The 27,540-nt window shown below is 46.5% G+C and overlaps 1 protein-coding gene across 1 annotated transcript in view; it reads left to right on the top strand.

The window, feature by feature from the left end:
• PRKCH (protein kinase C eta) overlaps positions 1-27,540 on the top strand; it is a 114,733-nt gene that overhangs the window by 52,209 nt on the left and 34,984 nt on the right. The window contains exons 8-10 of the mRNA XM_066189012.1: positions 1,343-1,486; positions 2,249-2,422; positions 17,072-17,226. Coding sequence (XP_066045109.1) covers positions 1,343-1,486; positions 2,249-2,422; positions 17,072-17,226 — 473 coding nt within the window. The remainder of the gene's footprint in view (positions 1-1,342; positions 1,487-2,248; positions 2,423-17,071; positions 17,227-27,540) is intronic.

Here is a 27,540-nt window from a genome sequence, read left to right as displayed (position 1 = left end):
ACACTTGTTGTTTGCATCATCTGTACATCAAAAGGAGATGAAAACAGAAAAAAAAAATCTGTGCTTGGTGATTAATGATCTCTTCTTGTTACTCATGACTTAAAGGATCGAGGGAAGTGTTCAGACTGTGCTGTAAGGACAGCCCCAAATGGCTTTAAACTGAATGAGGGTGGGTTTAGATAATGTATTGGGAAGAAATTCTTTACTGTGAGCATGGTGAGGCCCTGCCACTGGTTGCCCAGAGAAGCTGTGGATGCCCCATCTCTGTAAGTGTCCAAGATCAGATTAGATGGAGTTGTGAGTAACCTGGTCTGGTAAAAGATGTCCCTGCCTATAGCAGGGATTTGGAACTGAATGATCTTGAAGACCCCTCCCAACACAAACCTCTCTATGCTTCTGTGGTTGCTCTTGGTTCTTTGCCCACGGTGAGGAGTCTCCTGTGCAGGAGGAACTTTGCTGTACACCAGAGCAGTCACAAGATGGAGCTCACGATGTCCCTGTGAGTTAGTTCAGCCTGATAAACTGAGTAGAAGTGCTCGTTTGTATGCACATGCATACCTGGAGAGCTGTGAGCAGAGGGCACCGGAGGTTGGCTTGATCTTTCTGTACTTCAAAATTACGAGTTCTAGAAATGTGTGCTAATACTGGTACAACTCCTGAATATGCAGCACCTCACTTCCAGCATGAGAATGAACAGCTTTCCATCGGATTTGGAGCAGTGGAGCAAGCCAGCAGCCCAGATGTGGAAAAATACATGTTTTGAAGTTGAGGTCTCACTGAACTGAGTGAGAGTCTTAAAATCAAGTAGAAACATAAGAAATTCAGATGAGATCTGCTAGGGTTCTAAATCTCACCAGCACTTTGCCTTTTGCAGAAATTGTGCTCTCCTCCTTACTTTGCTGGTGGATAGAAGACTTGGATTTCCCCACTCCATTCTCTTTTTTTTTTTTTGTGGGGAGTGAGGATGGAGAGAGTCAACCTTGACTCTTGGGGATGGTCCTGTGCAGGGCCTGGAGTCGGACCTGATGATCTTTGTGGGTCCCTTCCAAACTCAGCATAGTCTGTGATTATCTGTGATGTGCTGGGCCGTGGGTTTACAGCCCGAAATGCCCACGTCAGGAGCTGCTCCTGAGATGTCAGCACAGCCCTGAGCAGGGCTGAGTTTGGCTGGTCACACGTGGCAGCTGTGTGACTCTACCGACACAACTTTGTGTCTCTGTAGCCATGAAGTGCCCCTGGATGGCCCCAAATGCCCTGGCTGGTGGATTGACTACCTGTGAGCGCCTCTGAAACAGAAGTACAATTCCTCTGCAGACTGACACTTCTTTGCTTTCTTCCACAGAAACTGGTTTCCAGATCTACACTGAAACATCAGGGAAAAGACAGCCTGAAGGATGGCAACAACATTAGTGAAAGTTCAGCGAGCAAACTTGGGATCAAAGACTTAACCTTCCTTCGTGTCTTGGGAAAGGGAAGCTTTGGAAAGGTGAGAGTTATTCCTGGCTATTTTCTGAGGAACCACATTCCTTGTTTAAGAAGCCCCAAGGTAGGTGAAGTGATTTCATAACATGATAAACAGGCTGTCCAGTGGTACTCCAGAGCAAGTACTGAGTGGTGCTTAGCACCACTTAGTACCACTTTGTTGCAATTTTGTGCAACAAAGTTGGTTACAGAGAGGAGGGAGAAAAGGGAAGAGAAAGAAAGCTGACAGCCAAGAGTTGGATATCACAAAAAAGAAGTTAGCACCTGAAGGAACAGCTGCATGCCAGGGCCCATACCAGGAGCTGCAAGTGTGTGTGTTCACACTCATCTGAGCAGCGTTTCTTGGAGCATGTAAAGACTTTTCCTTTAAAGGCAGCGGTTTCAAACGTGGCGAGATGGTGGTTTTGTTTCTCAGCTTTGCCACGAAGCTGATGTGAAAGGGTGTGTTTGGGTTTTGTAACCGAGGAGGGAGGTGGGATGAATGGCCCTGCTCAGGCAGTTTGTGCTGGCACAGTGGGTGACCTTCGAGCAGCCAGCCCTGTGCCAGCCAGGAGCAGCATGTGGGTATTTCTGTCCAGAGCAGCCTGCTGCAGGCAGTAGCATGTGTCATTGATTGTACACTGATGCCCATGCTAACAGGCTGACTCACCTTGGTCCACAAGTCATGAGATGACTGACCTTTCCAGCCTGGGAAGGTGCAAGAGGCTCTGTGCTGCTCAGAGACAGAGGGCTCAGCCTTTGCCATTCACACTCCCTTTTGGTTTAGGTGATGCTTGCCAAGATGAAGGAGAGTGGGCAGCTGTATGCAGTGAAGGTGCTGAAGAAGGATGTCATTCTCCAGGATGATGACGTTGAGTGCACCATGACCGAGAAGCGCATCCTCTCCCTAGCCAGGAACCACCCCTTCCTCACCAAGCTCTACTGTTGCTTCCAGACTCCTGTAAGTATAGCCCAGGCAGTGGCCAGCCTTCCTCCTGACACTGGCTGGCATGAGGAACCTTGCTGTGTATTTGGCCCCTGGCCTGTTATAAATGTCCACCTCAGACCCAGGAGAAACCTCTCTGCTCGAGGATGAACAGAGCACTGTGCTAAATCTCACCTCTAACATCTGCTGGGCATTTGGCAAACAAAATCCTGGCCTCTTCTAAGATCCCTAACAAATTGGTGAGGCACAAAGCCTTTCTTTGTGTCTTCCCTAGAAACATCTCCGTGCCATTGAATGTTTCCAAGTGTAAATGTCTACACACCTGCAGTGTCCCCTGGTAGCTCTGGGGTCTCAGGCTCTGCTCTGTTGCTGCCTGAATTTTTAACAAGACTGTATTTGCATTGAGTTTTCTGCAAACTTCACGATTTGCTCTTGGAACTAGAGGCAGCCTCTGGTCTCTGCCAGCCTTTGTAGACTGCTCAGAACTGAAGGGGAGATCCTTCTGGGGTTACTGGGAAGGGTCTGCCTGACATGGGTGGACACTGAGTCAGATCCATGTGTGGTTGGTGTTTCTTTTTGTGTAGCGAAGACGAATGGCAGCATTGCTGTGCCCTGCGTACCTAAGTGGAGGACAGAACATGGGCTGAGTGCCTGGCTGGGGCCCTCATTTGGTGTGTGCTGATGGCTGGGAGCCTCTTGCTGATATGGCTGAGATGGAGGCAGTGGCCACAGCCATGTCTGGCAAGGTGAATTTGGGAATCCCTCAGCTAAGCTGTTATTAGGACCAAAGCATTTTCTGCATTGTAGCTCTTCAAGACTGCCTGAGCTCCTTTCCAGTTGCATTTTGTTCTTTGCTAAAGGACACTAGAGCTTCTTTTCCTTTTACAAGAGGTAGGAGAAACTTGCCCTTTTATTTGCAGCTTTGCTCCTCCTACATAAACCCAGAATACCCTAAAAAAACCAAAAAAAGAGCAGACCAATGTATTCAGCCACCCACCCATTTCTGTTTTCACTGGGGTGATGCAAGAGCCAGCTCTGGAGGTGAAGAAATGTGCTCATTTAGGGTGGAGCCTTTGGGTAGACTCATCTAATAGAAATGAGTGGTTTGTGTTGGGTTTTATTTAATACACAACTCACGTGGTTCACAGAGCAGCTGTGCTGTATAGCAGAAATGAAGTTTAAAGTTCACTGTTGTCACTAGTAACCAAAGAAACTTTAATTTCTTGATATTTCAATTTGTAATGGCTTTCCTGAAATATCGGAAGTGTCCAGTATTGATGTGTTCTGTTTGAGGTCAAATGTGGGTTTTGCTACTCGTTGCTATGGCTTTGCTTACTAAATTTGCAGTGTGGATGTGAAAACAGCAAGTGTGCCCCTGGGGCTGTGCAGAGTGCTTCTTATGAACTTAGGGAAGACTCAAGGTCACTGTGTGAGTGCTGTTTGTCATGTTCAAAAAAACTGAATGTGGTCTGCTGTAGGTGCAGGCAAGGTCTTCTGGGCTGGTGAAGTAACTGCTGAGTCTTTTGTGAAGAGGAAGAAAAGGGGAGAACTCAGCCTGTTTAGACTAGCAAATTGAAAGCAAAAAGAGGATCTGGTTGATGTCTGCAGATGTCAAACACTGAGGAGGGAAACAAAGCTGTCAAGATGCTGGTTAAGATTAAATGAGTCTAGACTGGCCATGGGTACTGTTAGATTGGAAGTTAAGAGGAGATTGCTGTTTTAAACAGTAGAGCAGCCTGGAACAGGAGTTTCTGGACCAACTTGTCATCACAGGAGCAGAGGGAAGAACCCCTCAGCCCTTGGTGCCCTGGACACAGAGCTGGTCAGTCCTTGAAATGGTGCCAAGGGAGTGGTGCTTGTACAGCAGGACCCCGCTATTTCCAATCTTTCCTGGGTTCCTCTTTTACTTGAATCCCACTTTGCTTCGTTGTCTGGATTGTCTGTAACAGAAAACCACTTCTCCTCTGATGATAAACAACACAAAAAAAGGAAGTGTTTACAAAAAAAAAGCAGATTTCAAATTAATGTGGTTCATGATATCTTTTGCCCATGGTCTGCACCCAGTGACACCTGCTTCAATCCAGAATAACCAGATTTAAATTGCTTATAAAAGCACAATTAAACCCCTTTGCTATAGTGGAGAAATTATTGCAACACCAGGGTATTCACTGGTAACAGTCCTTCCAGAAAGGCTTAACCAGGCTGATACAAACTTGGGGTTTCTCTTTATTCTTTGTATGGCATGGGGATAGCCTGTCCAATAATGAGACCTTGGCAGAAAAAAAAATAAAATATATATGTATATAAAAAGTAGCCACTTATTCAAAATGTCATCCTGCAGCCATATTTAAAAATTTATGGATTGGGGCCATGGTAGCACAAATGCCCAGTTTGAAATTACATGGAAACCACATCACATGTATCACAGTTACAGCCCAGGCTCTTAAAATGTGGTATTAATGGTTCACGTTATAAAAAACAAAACACAACTCCAGTCTGCCTTGGAGATCCTGGATACAGAATGACCTACTGGGCCTGACTTTGGGAATTTTTCAAGAGCTGTTTTGAGACCTCTTGTTGTTTGTCAAGGCCAGGTCAAAGCCTGATCCCATAAGCTCAGGACAAGCTGGGACTGACTGATAGAGCAGCAGCCCAGCTGGAAGGCAGACAGGGCTTATGGTAGGTGCCAGGTTCAGTCTGAGCCAGCAGTGCAGCCCCATGGAATGTGAGTCAAAGTATGGACCAGGCTGCTTCAGGAACTTGGAAGAGTCATTACCTGTTCTGCCTGGCACTGGAAAGGCTGCCCCTGACACAGGGGAGGCTCTAACTTGAGTTACAGCCTCCCCCATCCCAGTTCAAGAGGAAATCATGGAAACTCAAAAGGAAGGCTCTTGCAAGCCCCTGAGATGCTGCTGCAGTTTGAGGACAGAGCGCTCATAGGGTCTGAGAATTTGGCTGGATCCAGAGCCATATGAATTCTGTTTCTTTTACAATATCCCACCCAAACCAGCAAACTCTTCCCCTGGCTTAAGCAGCCTGGGGGTGACTTTAACAGCCCGGGACATGTCTGTGCTGCACGGTGTGATGCCGTACAGTGCCAGGAATGCTGTGTTATTCCAGAGGTGCCCCATCCCTGGAAGTGTCCAGGGCCAGGCTGAATGAAGCTCTGAGCAACCTGATCTAGTGAAAGGTGTCCCTGTGCAGGAGAGAAGGGTTGTAACTAGATGATCTTTAACATCCCTTCCAGCCCAAACCCTTCTGTGATTCTATGATTAGCTGAGCAGGCACAAGTAGCCCAAACAGCAGTTAGCCAAGTTCATCTATACTGCTGCTACTTCTGCTTGCCTGTTTTAGAGCTGGCTGAGGTTTTTCTGAGCTTACATTAGCCACTGATGGTTTTCTGTTCTCTTGTGCTGCCTCTGTGCTCAGTGTGAGCCTGCTTTAGTCCCAGCTGCAACTTAAGCGATGCCCTCCAGCAAGGGCAGCTTTATTTGCCCAGCGTGGGCTGAGGCTGCCTGACCTCCAGGTTGAATCCTGCAGCCACTAGGTGGTAGGAGCAGCAAGGGCTGTCTCTGCCTGCTGTGGGTCACAGTTTTCAGAGAGTAAAGATGAAATATCAGCAGCTCAGCAGGCTGGCAGAGGCTGGATGTAGCCATCTGTGTACCCAGCACTGGCCTGGGCAGTTTTGGACTTGCATCTCTGGATTCCTTTCCTGTGAAAGGCAAGGAAGGATTCCAGATGCTCCATTGCAGGGGGGCAGTTTAAATCCTGCTTCAGCTGTATCTGTGGGACGCCTTCCTTGCTCACCACCTCTCTGTTTTTTTAAATTTTAATTTTTTTTTTAATTGAAGGCCTTGCCTTGGGAGCTTTCCACGTTGCCTAAGCCATTTACCTCTCCTTTTTCTAGGGCCTTAGTATAATTCTTTGGTGTTAGAGAAGATTATGCTTCTGCGCCAGTAATCTGTGAGCTGCTGACAGGTGCTGGGACCTGTGGATAATCGTGGATCCTGCATTAGGGGTCACAAGCACCAAAAGGTGTTTGTTTCTGTTTACCTTACACTGATGTCATTCAACACATCAACAATACTGTCCTAGAAGGGGTGAAAGAAGCTATATGTATAAATAGCTAAGTCAGTAATTTAATCCTGGGGAATGTGAGTCCTGGAATGTTTTAATTAAAATCAGTTTGCAGTAAGTAGGTCCTGTCTTAGGGGTTTAGGAGCTATCCTTCCTGCACAGGTGGTTTGCTTTTAAATCCTTTTGTCTCCACTCATATGCATGAGAATGAAGAGGGCTGGGGGAGATCAGCTTCCTATGCAAATAGTGTTGAATAGCTTCTGGGTTTTATGTTTATTGCCCTTATCCCTTTTCTCATGACCAAAGGGTCCTTCCAGGGGACTGTCCCCCAGGCGATGCTGTTCCCAGCACTGTCCTTGTCAGCCAGCCTGATCATTATATGGATTTGCTTTCCCTCTGGCTCTGCTGACAGTTGCTGAGGCTCAGAGCCTGCCCCTGTTGTTCCAAAAATAGTGGGACGCCAGAACTTGGCAGAGGGATGTGATTTTCTGTAACGAGCGTCCTTCAAGATAATAACGAGTAGGGGTGCTATTTAAGCCAGGCAGGACTGGCCTGGGACTCCAGGACAGTATAATCATGGAACTGGTCCCGTTTTACGAGGGCAGCCTGCTGTTTGGCATGCAGCTTTTTGTCCCCATTACTGGCTGACGGCTGATGTCCTGCTCTGAGCATGGAAGGGGAACGCTTCTCTGCGTCTCCACTGGCTCTTGGGGGCACTCAGGCAGTTCTGCCAGGGTCAGCGGGGTCATCTTGTCATGGGTCACCCAGTTGTTTAGAGAGATAAGCCTGTATTTCACCTCCTAGAAGTGTTAGAGCTGACCTGGAGCTGTCAACGGGGGCATCATTTCCAAGTGAGGGCCCACAAGCCAAAGTAGTGGGACTGAGAGGTGGCAACTCACCCACCCCTTGCCCCCAGGTGGCACAAGGGAGGTCTAAGTGCCCTTGTATGTCCAGGGGAGTCCTTGGTCGTGGTCCCCCCAGGGGATCTCCAGCGTCAGCCTGGTTGTCCACCAGCCACTCCAGTGTCACCAGATGAGTAGAGCACAGGGCAGAGCCAGGTGTGGTGGAAGTGAGGGAGGCTGGAGAGGCAGTGGCAGCCTTTCCAGGGCTCTGGGAGATGATCAAGTGCCCTGACACAGACTTTGGAGTGTGCTGGTGGGCGTTCAGGAGGCAGTGAGGCCTCTTTGATGTTCTCTTTGAAAGGCACTGGGAGGGAGCCCTTTGGGAGCAGAGAGGATGGCTTTGATCCACTCCCAGGCTCTGAACCCTGAGCATTCCCTCTGTGGCATGTTCTGGAGGCACAACTCCATGCATGCATTCACGTGACAGCCAAATGCACGTCTTGGATGCTTTTTTCTGTAGGCATTGAGACTTTTTCTCTTATTCTTGAGAGTTGACACCTGTGTTAGCCCGAAGCCCTTCTGCTGGAAGGCTCTGCAAGTCAGACTTGAGAGAGCTTGAGCTGTTCTTTACCTGGGTTGGCAGGTTGGTTTTTGGGAGGTTCTTGGACAGGGAGGTACAGGGGAATTTCCTCTCTCCCCCTTCACTCTCCAGTGCAGATCCTGCAGGTGTGTGCACCGTGGTGCCCTCATGTCAGCTTTGTGACCACGGCAGGGACAGTCACTTTTTGCTTTCCTCTGGCTCCTGTCTAGCACAGAAGAAAGGCAGGCTGGTTGAAAGTGCATCTTCCTGTGGTTTGACAGCCTTGACATCCACCAAAAACCCCTGATGTGTTTGCTGGCACGTTGGTTCCAGTTGTCAGTGAGCCTGATGTGCGAGGCCTCCGTGGCCTGCTCTCAAAGTCTCTGCTTTTTCTGACATCTGCAGTGACACCTTGCACTGGTCACTTCGTTGCAGGAACATTTGAGGCCAGGGGTTTTTTTGCAGGCAGGAGGTGAAACAAGATCAGGCTGACATTTCTGACTCTAATCTGTGAACTTTGCTGGAGGTCCACACTTGGGCTGCAGGCTGAGGCGATGCGAGCTGAGGTGAAAACATGAGCTGCAGGGTTGGAAGGGTCAGCTGCCATCGTCGTGTCGTAGCTCCCCAGTGTAACTTTCTGACCCCAGATGGTCGAGGGACTTTGGATATTTGCATTTTCATGAAGCTGATACAAATTCCTGTCCCCATCTGCAGTGGCTTAGGGGAGAGACTGTAGCTTGGACAAATCATCAAGCTCAGTGCAAGGGTAGCCAAGTGTGTTGCCTATGGTTAGCCATGGTATGTGAAACTAACATTTTTTGTCCTTAAAATCAGGGGAGTTACAGGATAAAAAGAGATCAAAATGGAAGCAGCTCTCAAGCAGCCCTGAGCAAGCAGGTGCCAGTCATTATTGAGGAGGAAGGGGAGGAAAAAAACAGAGGCAATCTAAGCTCAGAGAAGAGGTAACTAACTGAGGTGAGAGCCAGTGGTGCTTTAGGTTTCAGTCTCTTTGAATCCATATTGCTCTCCAGGTGATGTTTAAGGTGATTCACAAATCCTCACAGCAAGCTGTTTCCAAGTGGCTTTTGGGTGTTTTGGCACTCTTAATTTTTGTGAAGACCTTGGCTGAGCTTGTAGAGGTCTCCAGCCTTCCCTAGCCCTGCCTGAGCCAGCAGGTACTGCAGAGCTCAGTGTTTTGTGAAACAGGAAGAGCTGTGGCAGGTTGGTCACTGTAAACTGAAAAGACCAAAAGCTATAAAAAAAGCCTGGTATTTACAGGGCTATTCTCTTCTGAGACACCAAGGTACCAGCAGCCAGCTGAGGGGTGCAGATGGTCTATAAATCTTTGATTAACAGGTAATGTCTATAGTGTCATACACTCTAGTTCCTTATTTCTCAATTTATTCCCCTCCAAGTTCAATCAGTCCTTTGAAATTTTTAATCTTTCAGGTGGGAAGGAGTATTTATGTATTTTTCTTCACCATTTTGAAAGGTCTGGGAGGGAAGATTTTGTGTTGCTTCTTTCAATTTGTTTTGTATCCTTTTAATATTTCATTTTAATGATCCTCCAAGTGTCTTTTTTTTGGGGGGGGGGATTAAAGAAACAGACATTTTCTGTACATAATTGGTTGGCTCATCTGAGTTTTGGTTTTTTTCTAATTTGGGTCTGGTCTTGTTTCAAATGGAGCAGATACAGATGAACAAGATAATCATCCTTTTGCACATAGGCTGTGTAAAAGTTTCTAGTGAAAAGATGAGCTAAGAGTGTAATGCTGCTGTGAATTAGGCTGTCTCGCAGAGAGGGGATGAGGAGGAAGGATGTGTGTATGGTTCACCTGAATACCCCAGGAGATGCATTGTTCCAGACAAATGACTGAATTTGCCTGTTACCAAAACTCTTCTGCGTATGAGCTTGAAATTTCAGCCAAGTGGTTAAGAAAATAGGGACAGGAATTTGGAGGATGCAGTTAGATTTGGACTTGTTTGTTTTGTTTTGTTTTGTTTTGTTTTTTTTCCCCTGGAGCAAGTGAGAACCCACAACTCCCCTCAGCTAATCCTGGTTTGTGGTTGTTATCGTTGGGCTCCTCTGGAATGAGCTTGGTGTTGGTGCTGCACTGTTCACCTGAATGCCAGGGCCACCTTCACCCCGAGGGAGCCTGCAGAGTTTATTTATGCAAGTGACAGGAACCAATTTATGACTCTGAGTGATGTGCCTCACTGCAGTGGCCTCACAGGGAGCCTTGTGGTGCTCTCTCACTGTCAGAGAGCAGAGTGTGGTGGGTGATAACCAATGATAACTGCCTCTTTGACGTGGTTGTGACTGTAGTTGGTGAATCTTTATTAGAGGACCTAAAAATGAGCCTAGTGTGAGGAATTGACCTGAGATTCTCAGAAATGTGTTCACCAGCTGCCCAGCCCAGAGGAGACACCACATGCACCTTATACCCGTTCTGAGTTGGCTTAATTTTCATTGCACCTCCTCCTAGCTTAAAAAAACCACTCAAAACCAGCAGAAGAAAGAAACCTTCCCTTTCTTAGCCTTTCAGCTGCATCACAACAGTGATCATCTGGGTAACCCCAGGGCTGTGTGTACTGTCTGAGGCTTGATTCCCCGAGGCAGAAGTGGTTCCTGGGGCTGGCGAGCACTCGTGCAGCCACTGAAGCAGGGAGGAAGAGCAGCCCAACAGAGCAGCACTGCTGGGTGAGCAGATGGCTGCAAAACCTGCTGCCTCTCTGTCTGGGAGCCCTGGGCCACGTGCATGGGGTTCCATATGAGCCAGCGCAGGGCAGAGGTGTTCTTTGATGCAGTTGCTGTGATTTGAAATCAAAGGACCCTATCTTCACCTGACATCAGTCACTGTCTTGCTCTTTTGCAGTCAGGCAAGAGTGGCTTTGTCTGAAAATTTGGGGCTAGGCTCATTGGATCTGGTCCTGTGCTCACACACGTGTTTTTGCAAGGGTTGCTGTGATGAGGCTGTTCACAGGACACCTGTAATGCTCCCTGGGCTTGAAACCGTATGTGACACCCTGGATGGTCTGTTCTCCTTAACCTTTGGAGCAGGGGGCAGCAGGTAGCTCGTGGGGGTGCAGAGCTGCCTTGGTCCTAAGGGCTGGGTATAGAGGGGAGGTATTTCCAGCAGGAATTGACAGAATCTGTGTATTCTGTGAAGGGCCGGATATGGAATCATAGAATCCTAGAATGTGCTGAGCTGGAAGGGACCCATCAGCCCCACTGAGTCCAACTCCTGGCCCTGCACAGCACCATCCCCAAGAGTCACACCCTGTGCCTGAGAGCATTTTCCAAACCCTCCTTGAGCTCTGCCAGCCTTGGTGCTGTGCCCACTGCCCTGGGGAGCCAGTTCAGTGCCCAGCCATCCTCTGGGTGAAGAACCTTTTCCCGGTATCCAACCTAAGCCTTCCCTCACGCAACTTCAAGCCATTCTCTCGGGTTCTGTCTCTGGGCGCCAGAGAGATCAGTGCCTTCCTCTCTGCTTCCCCACATGAGGATGTTGAAGAACCACAGTGAGGGAGGGGAGCCATTTCCAACAGGAATTTATAGGTTCTGTGGAGCCCTGGGTATGGAGGATGGGCATTTCCTCACGGAGCAGCATCAAAGACTGGGGCATGACTGTGTTAGTCCTACAAAAATAAATACTCGGTTACAAACCTATTTCTTATTCCTCCTCGGGATCCTGCGCTTGGCAGAGCCTTGACCCAGATACAGATGGCCACTTGCACTGCTGGGGAGTTGGACATGTGGCTTTCTGGAGCCCAGTACTGGGAAATTATGGTTTATTTGCTTGCTCTCAGCAAGACCTAGGGCAGATTTGCTTTGTGTGGGGGTTGTGGACCACGAAGGGAGAACATTGGGAGCACTGAGAGAGCCTGCCAGCTCTTGTAATTATCTTGTAATAATTTGCTTGCAAGCTCCCTAAGCCCTGCTACTCTTTTTGGAAACAATAAAGTTTCTCTGGGAAGCGGCGACACAGCTGTCTCTGTTTGGGGATGTTTTGGAAAGCCTCCCTTCTGCTCTGCAAAGCATAAACCACCAAAACAGGGAAAAATGGCTGTTTCCTTGGGGAAGCCCTTTGGCTTCAGTGAACTCAGATTGAGCCCAAAGCTGATTTTCTAAGGAGTTGTGTGCACGAATTATTTCCAAAAAAGATTAAATGCAAACTAAATGGAATTCCTGAGCCAGGCTGATTTTTTTTGTGGGGGAAAATTGTACCCTTGTGATTTGTAATAAGGTCCCAGGAGGTCTTTGATCTTGTGTGGGTTGTACATGGACATCAGCTGTGACCTTTAAGTAGAAGAGGGTATAAGCTGGCCATCACACTGTCCTTTTTGGGCACAGGGAGAAAAAAGATGCTCTTTAAATAAAATCTGGATTTTTTTTTTCTGTGTTGACAGAGAGGAAGGGTATGAGGATCCTAAACAACTTGTAGAGCTGGTGAGGACAAAGGGCTAAAATGATGCTTGGGATGGATTTCAGTGTTTGCAAGGGGCAGTAACCAGTGTGTGGATTATCCGTCTCGGTGGCTGTTTCAGTCAGGGACTTGCTTCGAGCCCCACAAAACCCCCTGAGACAGTGAACAAATTTAATGGGTATATGTAGCTGCTGTCAACCACTGCTGTGCTTCCAACCCCTGCCCTGCTAATAGGTGAACAAACAGGGATGGAAAACTGAAATTAAAAGAAATAAATTTTTTAAAAAGCCAAGAAAAATAAAAAAAGGACAGCTTTGTTGTGTGAAAATTGGCAGGATTAATCTCTGTGTGTAGGCCAGCCTTGAAATAAACCCGCCCGATCCCATAGATTTTGTTTCCTCCAAGTGTTCTTTAATTTACAGTAACAATTGCTCTGAGAGTTTATTATCTTGATCCCAGTCCAGGAATGGTGCAATGTGATTTCCTCCTGTGGCTGCCACTTGCTGCGAAGCCTTTCGTGTCACTGTTTCCTGTTGACTCAAATGCTCCTTCTTTACCACGTCAAACAGACATACCAGATCAGGCAGACTTCTGGGCAAAGCACAATAGGAGTTCAGCATTGGCCTTGTCAAAAAACAATCCAGCTTTCAGCTCCTCCTAATTCCCACTGGTAGTCCCCAAGAAGGGAGGAGACATGTAGCTGACTCTTAGGTCAAGTTTGCAAGTGTCTGAACTATCTGCTGTTTTAAGATTTACTTTTCCTGGCCACCCTTCTTAAGCTGTTTACTTAGTCTTACTCTTCTGGCTGCAAATTGCCTTCTTTTTTTCTTCTTTCCTCTATTTTTCTGTTTGTCTCAGTCCCTCCCTCCCTCTCTCTTCTCCCCTCTTCCCCCACTAGCCTCCAGCTTGCTCCTTCTTTACCCCTCTTCTTTTTCTTCCCCCCTCTTTCCTTCCCCTCCTCTTTTATTTTTTAATAGGATACCACTGTTTATTTTATTTCTTAACGATTCCTGGGAGAGTGGTTGGTCTTTGCAGTTTTGCGAGCTGATGGTCTTTCTAAGGAGTAGAAATGGAAGGCCTTGCCTGGCTTTTAGATGCTTTTCCCCAAAGGATGGTCATTAGTGCTGATTTTCCAAATGTGTGTTGCCAGGCATGTAGCAGACCAGTGCACAAATGCTGCATTGTAAACCAATTGTAATACCCACCCTGCTCTTTTCTTCAGCAGCCCTGTGGCATTTCTAAGTGTTGGGAAAGTGGGCAGACAATAAGTTGAACCTCCTTAAAATAAATCGGGTAGAAAAAAGAAAAAAAAAATTAAAGATGGAGTAACTCAAAATTCTGTATCTGTGCTTGACCAGTGAAAGGAGCCCATGGGTGGGTGTGACCATATAACACGTGCAGTTATACTTGTTCAATTTTGCAGTTAATCTGTAGCAAAAGCAGTTTTTAGTAAAAAGCTGCTAATTCCATGGCAGCAGTGATACGAATTTTCAAATCAGCTGTTTTGGTGCCTACCTGAACATTTGAGAAAGAAGTAGTGTCTCTCTGTAAGCATCATAGTAAAGATGAGTACAACCAGAAGTCTGAGGTGGGCGGTGGAGTTTTGCCTGCTCTGGAGAAGCTGAACATAAATGTTTTAAGATAGGAAGTGTTAATTTTGTTTTCCTGAAAGTCACCTTTAAGGAGAGATTAGAAAATCCCTGTGTGTTCACCTGAGTGCATGGATGTTTATACAAGCATATATATCACTTACGTAAATACACACACCATCCCTCACCAGGCTGCTGGTAAATTAAATTGCTTCCTGTTGGGGATCTGGCAAGAGGGATTTCTTTTTAAGTATGGGGTTGAGGAGATGCCTGGACAAGCTGGGCTAGATAAGCATGTGTCACATGGAGAGATCAGCAAGGAAGGAGGTGGGAAAGAATAACAAGGAGATGTAAAAGCCAGCCCGACTGACGAGGCAGAGGTGGTACCTGTGCTGCAGCTGGAGGAACAGGCAGGCACAGCACAGCCAGACTGAGTTTAACCATCTGCAGTGAAGATCACAAAATCACAGCATCATTAGGTTGGAAGAGACCTCCAAGATCATCAAGTCCAACCCAACCCTAACCTCGACTAAACCATGGCACCTACTGCCACATCCAGTCTTTTCTTAACCACATCCAGGGATGGTGAATCCACCACCTCCCCAGGTAGACCATTCCAATACTTTATTACCCTTGCTGTAAAAAACTTTTTCCTAGTATCCAGCCTATATTTCCCTTGGCACAGCTGAAGACTGTGTCCTCTTCTTCTGTCAGTTGCTGCCTGGAGAAAGAGACCAACCTCACCTGACCACAGCCACCTTTCAGGGAGTTGTAGAGAGTGACAAGGTCACCTCTGAGTCTCCTTTTCTCCAGGCTGAACAACCCCAGCTCCCTCAGTCGTTCCTCACAGGGTTTGTGTTCCAAGCCCCTCACCAGCCCCTTCTGGATGCGCTCAAGGGTCTCAACATCTTTCCTAAACTGAGGGGCCAGAGCTGGACACAGCACTCAAGGTGTGGCCTCACCAGTGCCCAGTACAGGGGGAGAATGACCTCCCTGCTCCAGCTGGCCACACTATTCCTGACAGATGTAGCATTAGAGGGTTGATGTGGGCTGAAGAGCCAAGGCTGGTGATGGGTTTGCACAGTTGGTGCTGCTCTGGCTCAGAGTGCTGCCCAGGCAAGCCAGCTCACGTGTCTTTCAGTGCCCTCTCATAAAGAGAGTGAAACAAAGAGGTGGTGTTGTTTATATGGACTGGAGATAGCATTCAACACATGGCCTTGGTGCTGCAGTAGTGCTGGGAGCAGTGGGGAGGCTGCACCTCAAATGCTGCTTTCAGTTCAGGAAAAGCAGGAAGACATTGGGGTGCTGGAGTGTATCCAGGGAAAGACAGTGGAGCTGGAGAAGGGTCTGGAGCACAGGTCTGATGAGGAGCAGCTGAGGGAGCTGGAGGGGCTGGGATTGGGCAAGAGTAGCCTCAGGAGGGACCTTGTCTCTCTCTACAACTCCCTGATAGGAGTGTGGACCCAGGTTGGGGTCAGGCTCTGCTCCTAGGAAACAAGGGACAGGACAAGAGGAAATGGTCTGAAGTTGCAGCAGGGGAAGTTGAGATTGGATATTGGGAACAATTTGCTCACTGAAAGGGTGATCAAGCTGCCTGGAACAGTCTGCACAGGGCAGTGGTGGAGTCACCATCACTGCAGGCATTTAAAAGATGTGTAGATGTGTGGCACTTGGGGACATGGTTTAGTGGTGGGCTTGGCAGAGTTGGGTAAGTGGTTGATGGTCTTTAAAGGTCTTTTCCACCCCAAATGATTCTATGATTTAATGATCTTTACCTTCTGGAAGGTGCCCAGAAGAAGCTGTTGGGCAGAGCCCAGGTTGGCTGTGCAAAGCAAGCTGTCCTCATGTGTTGCAAGCCATTTGCTTTTCTGCTCATGTCCATTGAGAAATGGGGGAATTTCTGGTTGTTTTTCTTCTGCTGTGTGCATCTCAAGATGTTAATACTAGTAGTCATTTCAAGCTGGCTGGCTGCCAGAAAGTGGAGCACGACAATGCTTATCCTCTTAAACCTAGAGAGGATTTAAAAGTAGCTTGTAGATAATTAACATCAGACCTGGGAAGAGGCTTTTGGGAAAGAAGGGCAAATATTGCCATTAAAAGCCTGCCTGATCTCAGTTGAATTCTATGCCTGCTTTCCAATCTGCTTGTTCCTGATATTCAGAGAAAAACTGAAACAACAAATACTGAAAGTCCTGAAACAATTGCTGAGAGCATTTTTTGAGCTCTACTGCAACAATTCCTGGGTTTATTTTTGTGCCAAATCTCTCTGTGTCCTTCCTCTCACAATCAAGTGTACACATGTGAAACCCCTACTCACTGTTGAGCACACAGCTTAAGCAAGTGCCTCCCTATCTGTAGGCTTTTGCAAAAGCCAGAACAAAGCCAAGAAAGAAACCTCAGAGACCAACAGCTGTGGTTAATGGGCTGAACTTTATCAAAAAGGTTGGTTTTCTGCTCAGCAGAAACCTTTTTTAACTTCATCCTTATCAGTTCCTCTATTGCCCAGAGGTGTCTGCAGGTTAATTAGAGGAAAGCTGGAACCTGAGGGCCCAAAAAGCAGCTGCCATGCAAGTGTATGGCAGGAAATCACATCCTGGAAAATAGCCCACATTCTCCAGAAATAATGTTGGGATATCCTCGGGACAATGCTGTGCTGTTTTGGTGAAGCTGCAGTCAGGTTATGTACATTGTGTTTATAAAGCAGCTTTCCCCAGAGATCTGAGGTGTTTACTAGGGAGTGAGTGGTTTTTTGCAGATTTCTCTTGTGCCACTCAGCTCAGAGGGTACTGAAGAAGGGGTATCATTCCCCGCCGGTTGAGGCTAAGGATAATTCAGAGAAACCCAATGGGAGCTGATTACTGATGAGCACACACTTACTAACAAGCCCAATCCACGTGTGAGCAATAATTCATTTCACAACTGAGGTCAAAACTTTTGGGAGGAGTGCAGGGCAAGGAGGTACTAACAGGTCTTCCTGCTATTGATTGAATTTTCCCTGAAAAAAATCATTTACCTTTCCCCCCACGCACAGTCTCACGCTTCCTTAATCTGTTTTTGTTTGGGAGATAATGGTTTTATTGAGACTTTTCCAAGCCTGAGTGAGGATGTGATTAAAGCTGTTCATGTTTGTTTTGTTTGCTCATATGTAGGATCGCCTGTTCTTCGTGATGGAGTTTGTCAACGGCGGGGACCTGATGTTCCACATCCAGAAGTCACGGCGCTTCGACGAAGATCGGGCGCGGTTCTACGCTGCAGAAATTATTTCAGCTCTCATGTTTCTCCATGGAAGAGGCATCATTTACCGGTGAGCTCTGCATGCATTGCTTCCCTTTGTCTGAACCCCATGGCTGAGATGAGAGCTGGAGTTTTCTGCTCGGATAAAGAAGTATCACTTGCTGCCCACACCAGGAACGAGTTGTCAGCTGGGATCACAGTACGCCCACATTGCCCCTGCACATTGGCCAAGGTGCACCACTTTCCAGGAGGGAGTGAAATTTCTGGGCAGGCATTCAGTGAAACCTTCCCAGATTTTCTGCAAGGTGTATGTAGGGATCTGTCGCTTTTGCCACAGTGTGCCATGTTATTTCAAGGGTAACACGTGCTGGTCACACCAAAGCCTCCGCTTCCCTGCAGTAGCTACTGTGTTTAAAACATTTCTATTTCCCATACCTATTCAACGCCACTCATCTCAGCCACTAAATGTGTTTTCATTCCTGCCATGGTCCTACAGCAGGAGTTTTTCCTTCCTGTCCATGTCTGGCATCTTTGTGTTTGCAGCAGGATTGGAGCATTGTTACCTCCATGCATCAGCCTTCACTCGAGGTCTCAAGGCTGTTCTCAGGAAACCGTTTCCCATACATAGCTCTCCTTTGTTATTTGTCATTTCTTTCTGTACTCAGGGGGGCAGTTTGGTTATATTTTTTTCCTTTCTGTGCTGCTGAAGTACTCCCCTGTCAGCTCAAGCATAAAGGCACAGAGCAGCCAGCATGCATCAGAGCCAGGCTGCTGTGCAAAGCCCTCCCTGGGCCAGCATCACCATTTGACCAGCATCCTCCCTCATGCCCCAGAGGCAGAGCAAGGCCTCTTCTGGGATGGAGCAGGACAGCTGGAGCAGGGAGGTGTCAGCACTGAGACAGTCTGGTTGTACAGGAAGGTTTCTTTCTGCCATACTTCACAGAACACCTCTGGCATCCTTGTGCCCAGAGCGCTGGGGAGGAGGAACAGGCTGTTGTTTTCTTTGGAATGCTGTTACCTGGAATCCAGCAGCAAAGCACACATTTTTGAGCATGGTCTGCTGTAGCCCTGCTCAGTACCACCTGTGGCGTGCCAACATTGCAAAGAATAATGTCGAGTCTCTCTTTTTTGCTGCTTGGTTACAGTTGTACTGCTGGGATTCAGAGGTGGGTGCAGGATGGGGCCAGTTCCAATCCCAGTCCAGCTCTATTAGTGCCATTGGGTCGGGTCAAATGTCATCTGATTTGGGACTTTGCATAGTTTAACCCAGTGAGTAGGACATCCTCCCATGACAGATAAACTCAGGTTTGAATTTACAAAAACCAGAATAGCTGAGGGCTAAAGTGCTGGGGGCTGTGCAAGGGGCACTTTACTATCTCATGGGGGGATGATAGGATCAGTCAAGTAAAAGCAGCTTCTGTGTCTCTTCCTAGCTTGAGCTCCAGTAAGAAACAGATGGTCAGGTGAGGACAGAGAATATTAAAATATTTTTAAGTATGAACTCATGTGACATATATGGCACAGTGAAATAGAGCAGGAGTGTCATTTTAATATCCTCCATGTCCTGGGAGCCTGAAGATGACTAGTGATATATGCCCTATGTATCAAGCTCCTAAAGCAGAGTGATTGTCTGTATAGAATAGCAAATCTCCTTACTGTACAGCTGGATTTCAGTCTAATTCTTCCCTTGTGAATAATGCCAGCCACTGAGGAGAGACCCTGCCAGATAATTATGCAAATGACTTTATCCTTAAAATAGTGACATCCAGTAGTCATTGTCAATCGTTCAGCACCAAAACTGGGTCTGTGCATAATGTAATGCCTTGTGCTTACAGCTCATCCTGTCTGCTCCAGTCTGCTGCCTGTCACAGGGCAGGAGTAACTGATCCCTCTGGGTTTTGGCACTCTTCAAGTGCTGCTGTAATTCATGATAGAAATTGGAGGACTGATTGGAAAGCTCCTCGAACAACTGCACAGGCTTTGATCTTGTTGAGAAACTGATTGAGCTGTGGAGTCAGGTAGCTTCAGCTGCACAGGGCAGATCTGCAGGGGGATGGGTGACTTGGTTTCTTATAATTAGTTGGGTTCTGGAAGATGTAAGAGGAGAGAGCTGCTGGCTGGGGCTGTATTGAGCTGAGGTTGCTTCTGTCAGGTCACAAACATCGGGCTCTGGGAGGGAGCGTGCAGGATAGAAGGGGATACTCTCTGGAGAATAGAGAATGGAGTCACTGCACTTGTGTAAGAGAGTTTGGATCAGATTTTGTGATAAGAATGTGAGTGCTTGCCTAGGGAGCAGGAGGCAGAGACACCAGAAATAGCCTGGCCAGAAAGGGTTTTACCACAAGCTCTTCAAGGTGTCTTCTTTTTGGGGTTTCCAGGGCCAGTGGAGGAAGAGAGTTTCTGGCCTCCAATACTCTGTGTCATTTGCTTTTCTTCTGGGCTTAACTTAATAATACTGTAATTTTCTTTGCCCTCTTCAAGATTGAACAGTTCAGGAAAAAATCTGCACTTACCAGTGCAGTGAGTGTTCTCTGGGTAAGTCAAGTTGCATTTGCCACAAGTGCTGCCAAAAGCTGAGTTTTCCTTCTTTGAAGTGCTGTAGAGGTTTGAAAGACAGCACTAAAAGTTCATCAAGAAGTAGCTGAAACTTGTTGTTGTGGCCTGGCAGGATGGTGCTGGTGGCTGCTAAAATCAGGTGTTGATTGATTCCTTTTTCAGCCACACACAAGCAATTTGAAATAGCTGTAAAGCAGTAGTTTTGCAGTTGCTACTGTAAGTCGATGAGAATGGGGTTCTGAGGCAGATGATGCATTTTGGCTATGTGTGATTTGTAATTTTAAAACTGGGCTTACAGCTGGATTGGCCCTCTTGTGGGATGGTTTTCGTGATTCAGCTGAAATTTTCAGTGAGTTTGCTCCTCATTTTGAGAAAACTCCTTTTTTGTGACTTCTGTGGCCAGAATAAGAGTCCCATAAACGTACATTGTATGTATTTGGGGCTCCTTAAAAGAGAGCTTTCAGTTTCAAAAACCTCTACTTTTTCTCTTCATTTGCATCACTACAAAGGAGAGATGGCTTCCTGGCCTTATCAAGGAAAGGTCTGTCTTGCCCTGAGCTGAGGTTTAGCTGTCAACTTAGCAGCACCTATTTATAGTTGCTTCCTGAAAAAAAAATCAGCAAGTACAGTGGGGTTCCTTAGCCCATCATACAGGGGAATGCATCCAGACATGAAAACAATATTTTTACATGTCACATAACAGTGTATTGTGCACCCCTAACCACAGAGGAATAGGACAAGCACATATTTGGGATCAGCTCATGCTAGATGCTGCCAGGAAAATGTTAGGTAATCATAGTTATTGTAAATAAAATCTTTGCTCATGGCGATATTTGTGCACTGCTGCTTTCTCTAAGATTATTTCTATAGGAAATTACTCTGTTGCAGATAGGTAGGTTGGTTTATCATTTGTTCTAATGTCTGTATGTGCTATTTTTCTTGAGGCAGCTCTTGCCGACTTTCACTTTCCAATTCAGCAGTTCCCAGGGTAGGGGAAGCATATTTTGGCTTCTGTGCATGCCAGAAACAAAACAAAGCCGCGTATCTGAGCAGAATTGGGTTGCACAATGGCTTACTCAGTACGAGGGAGCTGGTCCACTCACAGTCTGCTAAAAAGCAAAGAGATAGTGGATGACTGTAAGGGTTTATTTTAAAAGCAGGACTTTTCCTTCTGTGTAGCACTGCTGTAAAAATGGCTGATCTGCCCTGCTGCCCTCAAATTCAGCCCTTGGCACAGGCTGATGGACAGCTTTGGGAGTGGGTGGATCCACATGCCAAGGTCCCCTACTTGAGTATTGAGAGCAAATGCAAGATTATCCTTACATTTGGTTGTTGTGTGGTTGGATTTTTTGGAGGAGAGGGCTTTGAGGTTTACAGTAAAATACAGTAAGACCTTTCTAAAGGCAACAATCAGCCCACCCTAGTGGCACAGCGTTTATTTCTATGACAAACCTTTTTCTCTCTCTGCAAATATGTCTCAGTAGCAGGATGCCTGGGCTGAGAGGGTCTCTTTCCAGAGCACACCTCCACTACCTGCAGAGGTGATACAGCATGCAGGGCAGTGTCAGCTCTGCACCCCCTGTACTTCAGTGCTGATTTTGCCAGCCTGAGGTGTAGGGTTGGACAACAGGGACACCTCAATGCCCCAGCATCTCTCACTGCTGGTGACAATGTAGCTGAGCAGGAGCCAGAGGACCTAAAAGGCTGGTGACAAGGACTGGTTATTGGCTGGCTGAAGAGCCTTGTTTTTATCCTGAGGGCTCGTGCTGGTCAAAGACCAGCAAAGACATGCTCATGCAAAGAATCCCTGCGCTCTGGTGTGTTCGTCGTGTGACTCGATGGTGTTTAATAGGATGCATGATCCTTTTGGAAGGCAAAAGATAATTATGCAATTATCCAGATGAGAACATGGTCTGGCCTTGGGGCTGAGCTCCAGCTCTCGGGCAAAGTAAGATAAGCATATTAACGGGCAGTGTTTACTCCTCTGTGTGTTACCTGAGAGTATCTTAGTGTGTGGGGGACTTCTTTCAACAGGCAAAAACTTCCTCCTCTGGAATTTGGAAAGATTGCTGGATACTGCCAGGTCTCTGGAATCATCTTTTCCTTGGCGGAGGAGACCCATCAGGTCTTCACCTGTGTGTCTCATGACTGTTGGCGTTTATAGGGAATGAGCTTTTTGCGACAGGTTAATTCCCTGCCAATTCAAACAATGAGTCTGTGACACTTGAAGGAAGCTTTACAGAAGCCTTTTACAGAGACCAGTTTTGCTGGAAAGACCCCTGTTCACTGAAACAACACTAAGGTTTCTTTCAGCAAAATCAATTAAAAATTACGTGGTGAAAACAGAAGCTGAATGCCTTTCCTAATTACATACAGCCACTGTTAACAGAGCAACTTCTATTAGTGTGCTGTTTGCTTTTTCCATGGGTCAAGACAGTGTAGACACGGGATTCCCCATGTTCACTCTTTGCTGTTTTTTGTTTGTTGGTTTTTTGTTTGGTGGGGAGTTCTTTTGCAACTGGTGATTTTGTTTATTCTCATCTCATGCCCTTTTTCGCATCTGGAGCCAGATCTTGTTTCCCCTGAAGTCAAGGGGCTTTCCCCAGGGAGGTAAAGGAGCAGTTGAACTGAATCTGTGGCTGATAGCAGCAGTGCTCTGCAAGGCAAACTGGCTGGCTTGGGGGCTATCCAGGGATTTGCTTAGGTGCTGTGCATAGCTTTGTTTTCTTGGCAAATAAAGATAAGCCTTTGGTTCAGTGAGGTGTCTTTAAGCTTTTCTGAAAAAGAAAGACCTTACAGCAGCCTGGAGACCTGATAACATCCTTCTAATATCTAAGAGGGGTCTACAAGAATGCTGGAGAGAGACTTTTTGCAAGGGTATGCAGTGATAAAACAAGGGGGAATGGCCTTAAGCTGAAGAAGGGTAGATTAAGGTTAGATATTAAAAAGAAATTCTTTACTGTGAGAGTGGTGAGGCCCTGGCACAGGTTGCCCATAGAGGCTATGGATGCCCCATCCCTGGAAGTGTTCAAGGCCAGGTTGGACAGGGAAGGTGTCTCTGCCCATGGCAGGGGGTTGAAATGAGATGATCTTTAAGGTGCCTTCCAACTCAAACTATTTTATTGCTCAGTGGAAGTTTTTGTTGGAATTCGCTGCAGCTGATGCCTGTGTAGGTAATCTTTGCTGATTTGATGTATTTTATGCCTCTCTTCCCCATGGATTCAGCTGTGTGGGCAGAGCTGTCTGCATCTGAGGAGAGGGTGGGAAACTACTCAACCAATGCCAGAATGGGTGTGAGTGTCCATAACCTCAGCTCTGGGATCTGCTTGCTGGCACTTCAAGAACTTTATTTGGGGGAACTCCAAAGCTTGGTGATGTGTGGGATTGAGGCCCCAAAGACCAGAGTGGGTATAAATGTAACCAGAGCAAAATGTAGGATGTGCTTGCGTTCTGAGAGCAGCAGAAGGGATGAAATCTAAGCTGATTACTTGGTGAATGAGTGAAGCAAATCAGCTAAAAGCTGCAAACTGGCACAGAATAGCCCTCCAGCAGTCCCATCCCTACAACAACTGCTTAGTGTAGAAGAGGAATTTTCATGCTGGAGTCTCTGGAAATGCTTCATCCAGCTTCAGAAAACATAAAGGGATGTCTCTGAGGGTCAGGAGTGTAGTGATGTCTGTGGCTATGTTATCTGACAGTCAACAGCTCGTGTAGACTGATTTGTGCTTCTAGACAGTGCACCTTGCACAGAGTTTTCTACTCAAATGTGGTTGTTGCATGCATGTGAGATGGGCTCTTTTACAGCCTCTGGCACGCAGTGCTTAAAGGGCTGTTTCTCTGCACTTGATCAAATAGAAAGTGCAGAGAGGAAAAAAAAAAACCAACCCAGCCTCTCACGTTTTTGTGTCATGTTTAATCAGTCAGAGTGCAGGACAGTTTAGTCCTGATTTACAGTTATGCTTACGAAGAGCAGTCCTGTTTTGAGATCCACATATCAGATCTCTGTGCCCCATTGACTCCACTGTATATCGTCTGTGAACTTTGGTGGAACTTTCCACATGACTAAGGACTACTGAATAGCCTACAGAAGCTGTTGGCTCTGCTAGTGTCTACTTTTCCTTTTTGGTTGTTTAAAGGGACTGATTTGAAACCTGCAAACCCTGCACATAATGAGTTTGTATAAATCATTAAAAAACCCAGCTCGAAGGGGCTTCAAGAGTTTGTGTAGTTCATCCACCTGCCCCAAGGCTGGAGAACCTTTGCCTCGAGGCCAGTCTCTCATACTTTCACTCTTTTTTTGGTGTAGCTGCTATATTTGGATATAAAAACATGTGAACTCTTGCAAGCACAGACTCATTTAGTGAGTGCTTGGAATGAGAGCTCGGTGGTGTTTGAGAATTCTGATGCTGGTGCAATAAAAATAAGCAGTACTGCTCATCTGTGGAGGGGATAAGTGATTCGATGTGACTTGTATTCTGGCATTCCTTTTGTGACTAATGCATCCTCGTGGAGGTATTTCACAATTAAAGAGCATGCAGATGCAATTAAGAAATAGCTATGTGTAACAATTACAGACAAGTTCACAAAGAAAGGAGACTTAGAAACCAGAATTAGGCTCAATCTCTAAGTCCCAGAGCACCGGGGAATATTTAGATTAGAACTTTTGAAACTAAAAAATATTTCTACAAAAGTACTGTTTTTCTCTCTTTCTTGCTCTCTTAATTCTATTTTAAAGGCATAAAGGTCACCAGAAGGAGAAAACATAAAAACTGAAATATATTCTATGTTACTTAAAATTTATTTCTAAAAACTGCCCCTAAACACTACCGTTATGTTTTTAGCCAGAACTGCTCATCTGACTTTTAACATGTTCCCTCATACCAAGGGAATTGAGGTATATGATTTCATGAATTTAAAAGACATTTGCTCTGAGATTTCCAGAACTGCCCAGCGTTAGTCCAGTAATTTTATTGATCTTGGTACTCATCTCAAAACGAGGAAGCTTTCAGTGTCACTCTCGGAGAACATGAGCCCTGGGTTGGCATCAGGGAGGCTGATATATATAGCTAGGGAAAAGGTCTCTCTGTCAACCTTAATAAATGTTTTGTACAACTTTTTGAAAGAAGGATTATGCTGATAAAACGCTGTTGCATCTGCTCCTCTGACTTGGCTGAAATGGAAGATTTCTTGCGTGACAACGTGTTGCAGTGAGTGAAGCTGCTGTATTTGTGAGGGACACGATGAGAGATTGTGTTGAAATATTTGGCCTGCAGCAACAGGCCAGGGAGAATTTGACTTACTCTTTTAGCTGCAGCAAGATTGGCACCTGATGTTTCCTTGGTCAGTAATCCCAATGTTTAGATCTTGTTCTTTATGCCAAGGAGCAGGTGGGCTGTTCTGCTTTTACGCAAGCGGAGGAATTTTGTAGAGCTATCCAGAAACTTTTAATATCAATGGTGCATCACTGTGATACCTTGTCTATTGATTCTAGTTCAGAGCTGCCTGAAGTGATACAGATATAAACTAAAAATAATAACGCAATGGAAAATTTCAACTGTGACAGGGTAGTGCTGCAGTAGTAAGTGTTTCACAGTTCAGAATTTCAGTGGGAGAGAATTCCCTCTTCTGCCAGTGGTACCCTGGGCAGGATGGTGGGCACAGCTTTGTTTCTGCCCTCTGTGTGCCAGCTGAACTGGTGCTGGGGCATGCCCTTAGCTGCTGGGCAGGCCAGGGTGCTGTTTATGGGGCCTATTCTCATGGAGCAGGGGGAAAGCATTGCTCATCATTTGGCCTCTGAGTCATGGCACCTTTGCTGTTACTGGGATGGAGAACCTGCCCTTTTATGAGGCTGTACCTGAGGGCACAATTTAATCTTGGAATTGTATTACCTGGTTATTACTCCACTGAAGCAGTGGCAGTATTCCAGCTGAGAACAATGGGAAGGGGAGCGAGCCTTCAAGTCTCAACCATGTACAAATAGATATTGTACAAAAGATATATTCAAAACCACAGAGATCCTCCATGCTCTGAGCTGATTCCTTCTGAATCAATTAAAGTTTCACAAGCACAATTTATTATTAACATCCAGAGCTGCTTTCACAAATCCCTCAGCAGCATGGCAGGGGAGTGCTCATGAATCAAGAAAATTACTTCCAAGTGGGAGAGGTTATTTACTAGCTAAATCCCTGATCCAGGCATACTGCCACGGCTACGTCTATCCAATAGGATGTGTGCATCCACATCTGAAGCATTTCTGATTTGAAGCATTTTTGTCATGGTGCCTGGCCTGAGTGGGTCATGTCATCTTTGGTTGTTGTTCTGGAAAATGAAGGGGGATGGAGGAAGGGGTAAATTGGGAAAAGCGGGGTTAGCTGTGCGAGGGGGACATAATGCCACGTGCAAACCTGTGTGGCAGCAGGGGCTGTAGGAAGTGCTCCCTTCAGACTCTCCAAGGACATTCCAGTGGGCTGTGGCAGTGAGGCTGCCCTGTGTCTCAGTGTCCAGACTCTGTGGCACTTGTGCTAAGAGTCTGAGCTGGTGTGTGACATTTAGCAAGCAGGCTTTGGGTTTTCTCCTCCCTTCTCTGGATCTTGTTACATTCCTTTTGACATTTACCTGGGCATGAAGATGTAGCAGGACTCCATGTCCTTGTAGACTCATGCCTAACAGCTGAATTAGTGTGCTTTGTATTTTTCATTGTCAGTATCTCTTAACCATAAGTTGAGGAATTGTGTGCTTATCTATGCTTTGGAGATTTTGACACAGTTTTATCAACTTAAGGTAACCTTTGACATTTCCTGAACCTTCTTTTTTTTTTTTTTGTTTTGTTTTGTGGTTTGTTTGGTTTTTCTTTTACTTTATAACCATTCTTCCTAGCTGGAGTTCCCTATTCCAGTATTACTCATATAATTTACTATGTATTTTGAGCAGTAGCTTGAAACTTGATGCCCAAACAAGCCAGAATTTCTACCTTCAGACCCTGTTGAGCACAGAGGGAACAAAAACCTTGGCAGCTGTCTCCTGCTTCTTGCTGCTCTGTCCAGCCTTGATAAATGAGAAAGCCAAGGAGAAGCTGTGACTCTGCCAGCTGGCCAAGCTCCCAAAGATGTAGTCCACCCACTGGGAAGGTCAGAAGGCAGCACTGCCCAGCCACTCCACCCTTGCAGCAGCACAGAGCGTGGAGCCAGAGCTGGGCCGGCCAGTCCTGCTCCTGCTGGGGTCTCTTTGGGGCCAGGGCCAACCCTACAGGAGGGTGACAGCTCTAAGTGTCCTTTGTGCTGCTTGCGATGCAGCAAGCCAGGGGAGATTCAGGCAGTCAGCTCATGTCTCACGCTGCAGAGTTAATTTTGAAGTTGAGGCAGCCCATGGTTGGCAGCTGATCTGCTGGTGGTAGGTTTGAGATGGTACTGGTGGAACTCCCACCTGAATTGGTGTTTTTTTCTCCTGTCCTCACACGAAGAGAAAATGCCAAAATAAGCCTTTGTGGCACCATATCTGTTAAATAAATATCTTTTACCAGTGACTGAGCCGCTTGAAACATAGTTCCCTGTCTGCTTTCAAAAAAGGCAATACTAAACTCTGATGCTTCTTGGAACTCATGAGGTTTTGGAAATGAGCCAGAGCAAAGGGAAACCAGCTTTCAAACCCCTAAAGCCACAGGTCATATGTGGCTTGAGTGGGCTGAAGTTGGATTCATGCATGGAAAGTCTCTATGTCACAGAACCCCCTACACTCTTTTGATCTTGTGAAATTGCCCTGCTCACTCCTACTGGTGCCTGCCCTGACAGGGATAGCCCTGGGGGAAGGACAGCTATTGGGTGTGATAAAA

This window comes from Chamaea fasciata, unplaced genomic scaffold (assembly GCF_029207755.1).
Source record: "Chamaea fasciata isolate MVZ Bird 193981 ecotype frontalis unplaced genomic scaffold, bChaFas1.0.hap1 SCAF_7, whole genome shotgun sequence".
NCBI classification, from domain to species: domain Eukaryota; kingdom Metazoa; phylum Chordata; class Aves; order Passeriformes; family Sylviidae; genus Chamaea; species Chamaea fasciata.
The sequence above is the reverse complement of the archived record's forward strand: the minus strand, read 5'-3'. Positions and strand labels throughout refer to the sequence as shown.